The 12,153-nt window shown below is 38.8% G+C and overlaps 1 protein-coding gene across 6 annotated transcripts in view; it reads right to left on the bottom strand.

The window, feature by feature from the left end:
* The window catches only part of TENM2 (teneurin transmembrane protein 2), a gene marked incomplete at both ends in the record, with an annotated part of 489,425 nt that overhangs the window by 95,795 nt on the left and 381,477 nt on the right, over positions 1–12,153 (bottom strand). For all 6 annotated transcript variants that reach the window (XM_080353522.1, XM_080353523.1, XM_080353524.1 and 3 more), the window contains 2 exons: positions 3,782–3,883; positions 6,692–6,887. In XM_080353522.1, coding sequence (XP_080209648.1) covers positions 3,782–3,883; positions 6,692–6,887 — 298 coding nt within the window. The remainder of the gene's footprint in view (positions 1–3,781; positions 3,884–6,691; positions 6,888–12,153) is intronic.

The following is a 12,153-nucleotide window of genomic DNA, read 5'->3' as shown; positions in this document are numbered from 1 at the left end:
GAAAAGAAACTGCTAATAACATAAATCTGAATCATTAGAGTTCTTAAAATCAGATTAAAAAGTTAACTGATCAAACATGGTACAAATTTCTGGTTTTAAAAATCCAAAAGCCTTCAATGCATTTAGATTAAAATATTAAACATGTTTCTTATTACATTGCATAATCAACCAGAAAGCATCTGCTAAATGGCAACTTCATGGCAGCTGACATGAGCTTCTTGACTCAATTATTTTCCTTCTTTTACGAACTGGACACCATCTCTTAATAGACGACGCTCACCATGCCAATGTAGAAATCCCACATGATGGTACATTGTTTCACCTTTTCAAATCAGCCAAATATGTTTATGATGCACATCTTAGCATTGTAAAATTCAAAATGAAAGGAGGCTCTGATCACATTTGCAAAACAGTATATGACAGCATCTTTGGAAGTATTTTTGTTAAAGAAGTGGAAGAGTTGCATGCCCTTCAAATATATTATGAGATGAAACAAAATTACAGCCAACTCTGAGTGACTTCTAAGAACCCAACTCATTGGAACACGGAACTGTGCAAACAGCGAAAAGCAGGACAGGATGAAGGATCCCTGCTTGCAGACTTACCCCAGAACTTGGCAGTTGAAAGACCAAACTATTGTAAGACACAGACAATGGGAACACTAAGTAAGAAGGACACCTTGATATACTGGGGTGGTTATGTCATAGAGGTTAAATAGAGATGAATATAAAAAGGTGACAACATACCAAAATAACATAATCATAGCTGTGTGTCTGATTCTTTAATTGATCCTTGGCCACAGCATCACTTCTTATTAATAACTCCTACAGCTAATTGTGGACAGGTTACTCTCAGTGCAGTTCAATTTACAGCAAATCTTCCACTGACTTTAACTATACACAATTTCTTTAGCAGGATACATCTCCACCCACTGAATTATCTTTTGATTATCAGGCTTTCTTTTTCTTTATAAGCCATATTTTGCCCACATGAGATTAAAATGTATTGTTAGCCTTTTTGTGGTTTAGATGGAATTCTTAACTAGGTTAAACTCCAAGTGATTTCAAAGGGAATCTTGCCTGAGCAAGGATGGAGTAAATCTGTTGATAATGACTACCTGAGAATAAGTTATTTCCACAGATAAGGATGAGAAATGAAATCTCTCAGTATTTGGCAGAGTGTTTGAGAGGGTGAAATTTCCTCCACCTCCATCAGGGTATGAAAGTGTATTTCAGCCTGTGTGTTGGGCCAAAAGTTCATCTCTTTCTAATAATTTTCATGGTGTTCTGCTGGAGCTAATGGATCTGAAGTCAAATCTGTGCTGTCTCACAGATTTCCCTCATTTTTATCTTTTAGAACTACATGGATGGGGCAAAGTAACACAGGGAGTACCTGCACACTGTCTGCAAAGAGTTTGCGGGTGACTCCTCTCAGGATTCATTGTCTCTGATGCCCTCAAGATCAGCCCTGTAACAGGGGATTCACTGGCATAAAGGATCACGCTTTGTATCTATCAAACTTGGGATTCATCCAATGTGAAGCTCTTAGTGCTGTGTTGTTGCATGAATCAAGCTCTAAAAGCCATTTGAGGAGCTTGTTCACGTTTTCTCTACATTTCCCTATTTGAACCCTGCCTCAAACTATTTTACAGTGAGACATTGAGCCATGTGTTGCCAGGGAAATAATAATTTTTTAAAAATCATATGGAAGTAAAATCATTATCCTTCTATACTTGTGACAGCTTAAATATAAATTTAACATTACGGTAAATGTACATTAAACATGTCTCCATACGTATAATATGCCGGAAAATATTTAATTCTCTATCACATTTTACTGTGTTTTACCATGCATACAAATGTAATTTTGAATGCTGTCTTCTGAAACTGCTCTCACACATAATCGGCATAAAAATCTGTGGCCATATCACAGTATCACAGTATGAGCAGGTATGGCAGTGCCTGTGCAGCAGGCGAGGACAGAGCCCTCCCGCCCTGGTCCCTGCTGGGCACGTCTCCTCCTATAAAGATGTGCAGCTCTGTGCTTGCACAGAAACACGAGAATTCTGTCAACACACCCGTTTTGTCATTTTAGGTAGTTTTTCAAGCTTCTTTGTTCTTTAGAAATACCGTGATGTCTGACAAGGAAACAGTAAAAGGGTTGAAAGGAACTTCCAAGAAACCACTTCGGCTTTTGAGGGGAAAGAGACAACACAGCAAGGACAAGCGGGAAGCAGAGGGATGTACTGAGGGGGGAAAAGCCTGACAGATACAGCTTGACAAGTACCCTACAAAAAAGCTATTTATCTGACACAGCCTGAACAAAGTCTTTTCTAGTATTAACACAGAATTCAGCGTTACACAGAGGTTCGGTACACAACGCAGGGTTGCTCCACAACTCCAAATGCAGATGAGTTGATTTAACGGCCACGTGCGTGTGAGGAGTGGCAGTGGAGCACAGTCACTGCATGCACACTTGCACAGAAATGCATACAGCTGTGAACGTCTATTTAGAGCACACATTATGACACCATTTACTTTGTAATATACAGATATCTCCTCTACGTATTTGCCAAGGGTCTTAATTTCTCAGGTAATCAAACAACATGCATGCTGTATTTGAAGTATTCTTTAAAATGAGTAGGGCTAGCAGTGAATTAACATTATTAGCTTTTTCCAAGGCCCTTAGGTTTTGAGGCTTTTTTTCTTATTACGGCACCTTCAAGTGCCAAATATGGAGTCACAAAATGGAAATTACTCGCTCCAGTAGAACTACAACAGCTATTCATGGAATATTTCACAGACATGCATGAGTATCCTGGATGCCACCCTGCTACAGCCATGGAAGAGGAGGGACACAACAAACTGTCCTCGGGACTGGATCAGGAGTCTGGGAAGAAATGAGCACATTACTAAGGCCCTTCAAGGCATTTCAAAGCACCAGGCTTTCCCCTTTGGAACACTAACAACCTGTGGAAAACAACTGTAAGCATATGATATTGACAATGTGCCTAAATCTTGTACAAACTAAGGAAGAAGCAAACTGTAAAATGTTATGACTGTGCTCAGGAACAGCAGGGAACACAACCAAGGCATTGAATTTAGACAACATATGTGCTACTAGCTGTATAAACTAAACAAGTCCTCCTTTATGAATCTTTTCCCTATGACAGCTATCCCAAACTCTCAGAAAAACTTAGTAAACACATACTGGCAATCCACAAATGCCTTTTAGATTTCTGTTTAATCCTTGATAATCATCCATCTCCCATTTTATTTGTAAAAATTTACAATCAACATTTAAGAAAATGTTTTTTTTAAGTCTTTATCAAGTCCTACTTTTTTTTTTTCCCAAAAAAGGCAAACTTCCTTTGGTCAAAGAGCAATTGTATATGCAAGAAAGATGCTATGTACTAGAAGTAAGGCTCAGCCAAGTCAGAATATTGCACACTATCAATAAAGACAGATAATCAGTCTTCTGTTGCAGACTAGTTAGTGGTTACCAGAAAACACTGATGATAATCTATCCACTTTTACAGAAAATGAATGTTTTCTGCTCTTTCCACCTACCACCTTTGACACAAAAAAAGTTGCAGTTATGCAAGCTCATCAGCAACTAAGCAATACTTCCACTTGATCACGTTTAACTAAGAGATCTAAGGAAAAAAAGGCATATTGATCTATTTGAGTCTAGCTAGGACCCATGCTAACTAGCAGGCACTATAGATCCATACATCACAAACACACACTGTGGTTATTTGTAAACACAGGGAAAATGATACCTTTAGCACAGTCTGCTCCGTGAAATCCTGGAAAACAGTGGCAGACACCTGATACACACTCGCCATTCCCATGACAGTTCCGTGGGCAGTCTTGCACCGAATCTGAAATACAAGCATCATAGGCACATTAGTTGGTTCCTATTTAGGTTACAAATTCTTTGCTTAATTTTTCTTTTTGTCTTCAATACTTAGAAGAACAACCCCCGATAATATTAACACCACAAAGTTCAGGTGAAGCAAAAAGGTACCAAGTTTTACGGCAGCATGAGTAAGCATAGAGATCTAGTGATATACTGGGGTCCCTTATTAAGTCTCTGAGCACCATCAGAACTCAAAGTCTGCTGATAGCGCTCAAGTCTGCTGGTCCACCAGGCAGACAGGGCTGCCTCTTCAGACCTTGACAGCTCTGTTTGAACTCAAACTATGCAGCAAACATGATACTTCATCAGGAAAATCGTCAATCTCCCTTGTGCAATGTGACTTTGACCTGGCACAACCACCCTTCCACGTAAGGCTGATTATCCCAAGGAGCATCTCTTCTTTTCCTTTTACAGACATTTAAAGCCTCCTTAATTAAGCTGACAGAAATGTATGTTGAACATGACAAAGAGGAGCTCTTCCACTCCAGCAAATACTATTTATACTGAAAAAAATTAATAACAAAGGTGCGAGCAGCTACACAAGAGGACGAAATAGAGGTCCGTAAAAACAGAGGACAAGGTTTAACACTAGAGTTTGACTCACTGAAGTGTTGATGACTTCAATAAGCACACCTGCCTGATGATAATGTTTCACCTGTACCAAAATACTGATTTTCCACAAATTCTGTTATTATTTGGATAATATATACACCACTTGACATAGTAACAACCTAGAAATCAAATACCAATTTTGCAATTAATTCTTAAAATCACCTTCATTTGTAAGCTGCCAGATTTCAGTGGAACGTGTTTGCAACACCGAATTATTGGGACGAAAAAAACCTAACTGGAAGGTTGTTACCCTTCACTATTACTCCCTGTTGTTGTGGAACCTGTGGCCCCAAACTAAATGGCTCTGTCAGTCGCAGACAACAAAGAAACAGTAGCTGTAGAACACAGAAAATGAATTTTGGATTTGGAACTAGCAGAACCATACCATGTATTGTTCTGTCAAATTAAACTGAAAAGAGGAAAAAGATTCAAGCACAACTTTAAATCTAATTTCACAGTTGCAGGACACTAAATAAAAAAAACCCCTCTCAAGCAAATTTTCAAAGAGATGTCATTAGCTTGGCCTCTTGAAATGATTCATGTAAACAATGAAAAGAAAAATTGAAACATAATGCTCAAAGATATCAATTTGCCTCATGAAGAAGCTTGTCTATAGATTTGTTCATTATCTTGCTTCACGGCACACAAAAGCATCATCTATGTATTCAAAATCGTGGTAAATTTAGTATTGTCTGGGAGTTAAAATAATTTATGTTATTCTTTCTCCTCTTTCACATCAGAGAAAGTATGAGCTGTCTCAGATCCTTTGATTATGAAATGTCTGATATTAGTTGTGTGTAGAAGAACCTCTGAACTGGATAAAACACTGTATTTTTCTCTACATTTCAGTCCAATTACTGTTATTGCACTATCAAGTAGTCTACCTGACTATTAGACCTTTGATACTCTTGAAAGCTGTAGCCTAGACCAGACAGCTCTTTTAAGAACAACTTATCGCAGCTGAAGGTTTAAGCACAAGAGGGGCATAACACGATATAAGCACAAATGTTGTTTTTGGAGAAGCAGAAAAAGCCTTCTATGAGCAAATATGCAAATGTGTATATATATATCAAAATGCACAGCACCTAGTAGCTCTTATAAAATCACATATAAGCTATGAAAGAAAAATAATTTTTTCATCTTAATTGCGGTTAACAGAAACAATTATATTCACACTTAATGACACAGTATTGGCTATCCTCCTACACCCTTTGGGACTTAAGCCAACAAACTGAATTTTATACTAATGCGAAAGGAAAAAAAATAAGCTTTGTACCATCAGTCAGGCAAGACTGGAAAAGATCTACAACTATTTTTCACCAAGCCTAAAAACTCACTTGGACTTTCAGCAGTTTCACTTTCCCTGAACTAACAGGAATTGCAGATTTTTACAATATAGTGCCATTTAATACTTCACTGGCCAGGACATAATACTGCACAGACTATCTCAGAATTTTTTGTGCCACTGTGACAAGATATTCAGCAAAGTTCATTAAATCCTTCAAAGTTCAACAGATCTTCTAATAAAATTGGGGAACTTAAGACTCAATTTGATTTTCAACTAAATGTAACCCTGTTCTTCTAAAAAAGCCAGCAAGCTTCTCAGATCATAGGCTAGACATTTATCTGCTCTTCATTCCACCATGTGGAGGAGATGACCCACTATCAGGTGAGCAGCAAGCTGCAAGGTAGCAAATGGCTAATTAACTGACTCAGTCCCTCGGGTAACTGCAAACAACAATCTCATTCACAGGTGTCAGCTTCTTGTGCTTTCTGCTAAGATGAAACCTCTCTCTTGTTGGACACTATTCCACCTGGGTGTGAAGAAGCTCCTCCAGAGAAGCAAATAAGAAGTATAAGAATGACGGAGATAAGGGAGTGGAATATTAACTAGGAAATGCTTCAACCCAGACTGAACTTATCTGAGTTTTGCTTTCCAGAACTACACTCAAGATCTATGTGAATGCTAAAATCCTTAAATCAGCAAATTAAAATCAGCACCCCATTACAGACTTTGTGACAGAGTAGCACTGAGAATTAAAAAAGCACAGCATAAGGATAAACAGGCTGAATACTGAAGACCGCAATAACATCTTACAACTTTCAGTAAGGGAAGGTACAAACAAAGAGGAAAAATGCTCAACTTGGAGACACCTACCCAAAATAACTGTGCTGAAAGAGATCACTTCTTTGTCCTTGCCATCGTTGTAAAATGCCAAGTGCCACAAACCCACATCCAAGTACTGAACAAACACAGCCTCATTCTGAACAAGGGTCTGAATGCTCCGACGTTCCCGTGGGGACTCCACCACACTCCATTTCTCTTTCCCATCCAAGCGTTCCATGAAATCGTACTGCAGGGGAAAAAACAGGGGAAAAAAAGGAGGAAAAACAAACAAACACACACACAAACAACTCCCTGAACAAACAGACCTGAATACAGAATCAAATTTCAGCTCAAAATCTGACACTATATTTTCTACCTTGTCATAAAATGGTATTTCTGGAAAATATGCCAATGTCAAACTAATATTTACCAGTCAATGATGGAACACACAGAGATTCTGTGACTCTTATCCTTTCTTAAACAGTAACATGGAATTATTCATCTTTCTTCTGCATAGGCGATCAAAAAATACACAAATAGTATTTCTTGACAGGATGGGTTTTGAGAAAGAAACTGAAACCAATTATTTGACCCATCAAATTTTAGGTTCCTACCCAGCTTTCAAATCTGGAAACCTTCAACCCATGAGAGACACAGCCTTTTCTAAGCAATTGCCTACAACAGATTCTTGCTGCAAGAGGAACAGAAGTCTCAGATCTAGCTCCAGACATATAACTGAATGGAAGCCCCCAGAATGTGAAAACAAACAGGCAACGTGTCTGTCTAATATTACATAATTCAGTACCCAACAAAAATGCACTTCACAAGTACTATATCATGGAGTAAGAGTTGCTTACCTGGAGTTTGTATGTGGAACAATCATGGGCAAGTAGATTACAAAAACCAGAGGGAGCATGGAAAGGAATAACACAAATCAAGTGGCTGAAGGAATTGAACTTATATTAAGGAAAACTGAGAATTTCTGTTTGGATGGTTTCCAAGTAAGGTAGAACATTACATTAATCTTTGGAAAGGGATCAAACAGAGTAAGCGATTATTTGGAGTACAAGAGGGATGGCACCATTAATGGCACGAAACTAAAAAAAGAAAGAAATTGAAGATGAATGTCAGATAAGCTTCCCATCTATTAAGCTCAGTAATAGCCTCCCGATGGAGATGCCATGGCATCAGACAATTAAACAGGACTGGAAGAAATATTGTTTAATCTACAGCAGGGAATAACTCTGCATAACAAAGCAGCTGGACTAGCTGTCCTAATAGGCTTTTTTTCTGTCTTTAATGTCTGTTATTCTGGAGCTCTCAAGCCGATGTTTTGCTCAACTTCCAGCTCTCATAGTTCCTATCTAAGGGAAGCCCTTAAGAAACAACAAAAACAATATATCTAATCTTTTGATAGTTGTATAACAAGTCCCCTATGAAAACACATCTTGTTTTAGACACATTTATCTGTGTAGGAGTAGATAGATATAGATAGACATGTCTAAAGAAAGATGTATGTGTTCAATAAAATACAGTAATAGTATGTGCTTGCTTGCCAGTAGTTTCATTGCATTTGCCTCTGTTATCTCTAGCACACATAGTCTGTGCTTGCAACAGCTCTGAGAAAACGTACACCTTCCTTTGCTTTCAGTTTAAACAGAAAACCGAAATCTTGCATTCTAAACAGACCAAACGTCCTGAGAGGGTTGTCTTGTATAGCAAATTCTACTCATTAGCAGTGAGTTCTAGCAAATAATACACAACATGCAATAAAATCATGAATATTCTCCCTTTCAGTAGAAGAGACAGACAGATGGATTGATTCAACACTTTAGCACCATGTTACACATCTATCTAAAACTGAGGCATAAAAGCTGACATTTCTACTGGAAATTTTCTAACCGTTACATATGAGCAATATAGAGTCCTTGATACACTCGGCCTTACAACAAAGGGAAAAATACAGAGGTACTATTACTTTCCTGTGAAACGTGGAACTATGACACCAGTATGCAGACACAAAGGAAATTTGTCACAGTGTTGTCACAGCAAGTGCATTATCCACTCTGTCCTACGCCTTTAATCATGGAAAAGAGCAGAAGTGGAATTAGAAGTTTCAGCGGACGGTGAAGATCAGCTTGCCATCCACTTGAGCCTTTTTTTCACACAGGATTTTTGCAGAAAGTAAATCAGGTAAATCAGTGCATTTTAGCCAACACACACCAGAGATTTAGAGATTTCTGGCACGTCAGTAACTTTCACAGTATCAGAGGTGCCAAACACACGTATATCTTTCTCTTAAATCAATGACATTTGGAAATATTGCTAAAACCTATCGTCCAACAGTCAGAGGTTAAGGACAGACTCATCACCTCCTTGGGAAATGTTATTAGTCTGGCAACATCTTGGGAAAAAGAAATCTTGCTCTTCAGAACAATCGTTCACAAAGGGTCAGCTAAGGAAGCAGCAATAAAAGCTGACATTTCTCACTGGCAACACGCTGTTCGTCTCTGCTTGTGCTGGCAGGCGCCTCTGCCTCCCCTCTGTGTGATGCTGATTCTACCTCATATCGCAGAGAAGGCTCAGCAGTTGGCGAGATCGAAGGGGAAGAGTGTTCAGGCTGAAACTGCTTGAAGTAGTTTTAGCTGCAGAATCTCTTTTCAGGATGATGGGGTGTGACCCAGTGAGAGCAGGTCCCTTGGCGTGACTCCCCATAAGGCTACAGCTTTAACTTTGGGAAAACTTAAGATTGTTCTATCTCCCCTCTCTAATCAATCCAGGAGGAACTATTTCATGCTCAGCCAAAAGCAAAATGCTTAAACCTGAATATCTTTATGAATGGTGAAATACCAGTGCAAAATGATACAGAGTCTAACAATAGATTTTTATTCCACTTTAGATTCCTCAGGACTGAGAAAAAGAGAAGGAAGATAATGGAGGTGCTGGTGGCTCCCCGGGTGTACAAATCTTCATGTGTCAGCAGGTACTAGGTATATGTGCCCCAAAATCTAAAATCCCTGAGTAAAGGGTCACCGAGATGGCACTGTCAGTTCATAACCAGATAAGATTTCTTCACACTGTTAACCTGAATCATCATTTTGCTTCTTGTGGCCCTGCTGATTTTCAGATTTACCAAATTTGAGTGATTAATTCTATGTAATGTTGTGTTGAAGCTCCTGCTTTAAAAGCTCCTCATTGACAAACATGCATAATTAGAAGACGAAGGAAGGTACTTTCATGATCATGAAAGTGGCAACTGTGGAATTTTTAATGTAACACACACAACTGCTAAGGAAGAGACAGCTACATCACATGAATTAGGGGATGGATCTGTCAAACCAAACTGAATCTCTGAAGTAATCTGGAAGTTACATTGAATTTTTTTCTTTATATGATCCTTTATATTTCATAGCTTCAAAAAAGCAAAAGTCACAGAAAAAGGGCCAAAACTGCTCAGAAACAAAATGCATCAAAAATCCCGTGACTACATTTTCAGAGTTCAGTTTTGCAGTGGGGAGTACTTACTGTGATTAAAGCTGCATATAAGCAAGTGACTTGCCAACACACCTCTCTAAAATTCCAAATTCACATTCTCAGTGAGTTTATTTTTACTACACAGCATGCCAAAACCCTACTGCGTATGTTTATTTACAAAACTAAATCTCATACCAAGTTATTTCTGGGCAATTTGTTTTTATAATTTCTCCAATGCAGTGATTTCTCTCCTCCTCTGATGCACTTTCTTCATAGGCTAATGAGGATTTTCTTTTTCCAGTAACCAAGGGGAGTCAGCAAAACAGTTTTGGAACTTTACATATATGGTAGAAACTATACTGCACAACACCATGCATATAGCATAGATCCCCTGAGCCCAGGTGCATCCAGGTGTGAGAGCAGAGCAAAGCAGAGAGTTTGCAGGGGTCAATGCTGAAGATGCAGAGAGCCTGCATCACCTTTGGGTTTTTCTTTGATTTCAAACCATTTGCATGCCTCTGCAAAACCCCCAACTGTGTTTGAAATTCAAAATTGAAAAGAAAGATTTCTTAGAGCTCTTGTCTTAATAACAGACATGCATATTCAAATTGAGGGGGAAGGAAAAAAGCAGTCTTGGCTTTGTGGCTAGTATTCCTCTTTATGCCAAAGCCCCGCAAGACCTATACAGCCAAGAAAACATACGTCAGAGTAACTTGTTTGCAAAGTGCTTTAAAATTAGTTCTTCATAAAATCCAGCTGGTAATTATTCATTAAAACACACCCTTGAAACATCTGATACCCACAGTGACAGCCAAGTGATTTGTTTCAACATCTGAACGCGACCCAACACAAGCCGCACAACGCAGCCATCAGCAATGACAGCACCGGAGCACTTGGAGGTGGTCAGAGCACCTCAATGTGTTTGACCACTGGCTAAAAACCAAGGTAACACTGAAGCTCCTCAGCTATTCAAGTTGTTTCAAATAAAGCCATTTCCTGTTCTAAATGAAAATGGTTTTCATTTTGACATGAAAAATTTATACGTATAAAACACTCTGCTGGAAATGAAAACAATACAACTCCACGAACTGTCTTCTTCATATATTACAGTGATGTTTCCGTAAGGTTACCTTATTTCACGCGCCATTTCGAATGTTCTACCAATATGTAGTAACATCATAATTTCTGTAATCTCTGAAGAGTCACTTCCTGCAATATCTTACATTTACGGTTCACTTTCTATACATTATCAATTTAATTAGTATGACTACCTTCTACTAATGTCCTATTGATCATCCACGACCGCAACATGCATTTTGTTATTTCTATGTAACACTACGCAGGCCAGAAGAATTTTGCTTGAAAGCAAAATTCCTGTTTGTAGCCTGCTTGCCACTCCAGACTGCATTTTTAGCTCCCCTCTAGAGCTGCATTCCCCATGCACATGGCACACAGGCTGCTGCTGGGCAAGTTTACAGCTACATCAGTTTGACTGACTAAACCAGGCATTTGGAATATTTGCTAAACAGTAATACTGAGAAGGTTAAATCTCAGCAGGGCTCTCAGACAGGAACTGCATCTTGTTGTCTCAGGTTAATCATGTACCTAATTTGCTGATTATTGACTTGTTCCCACAAAGGATTTTACTTGGCTTGACATATCAGCACTGATCAGTGATGAACTGTCAAGTGTAGTTGTTCGCTGCTTTACAGCTCATGTCCCTAACCTGCAAAAACAAGGATTTTAAATTTCAATTTTAAAATATCTCCTGGTGTCAACTTCAGACTATTCTCATTAATACAAACCCTTTTGCTTCTTTCTGTCAGAACAAGGCTTCTTTTCACTAACTCTGGTCTGTAACAGCTTCCCTTTTCTTTCTTTTTCTCTTGGTAGCAGCTTGGCTGAATTTTGATTGCTGGGCAAAAATGCCAAGCCATCCTCTGCTGTACCACCCTGTTGACAAGCATCAGGAACCGGCACGAATACGAGAAAGTAATTCTACAGATTGCATTGGTGGATTTCATTAACTCCAATTATAG

The sequence above is a fragment of the Nesoenas mayeri genome, assembly GCF_963082525.1.
Source record: "Nesoenas mayeri genome assembly, chromosome: 14".
Lineage (NCBI taxonomy): Eukaryota > Metazoa > Chordata > Aves > Columbiformes > Columbidae > Nesoenas > Nesoenas mayeri.
The sequence above is the reverse complement of the archived record's forward strand: the minus strand, read 5'-3'. Positions and strand labels throughout refer to the sequence as shown.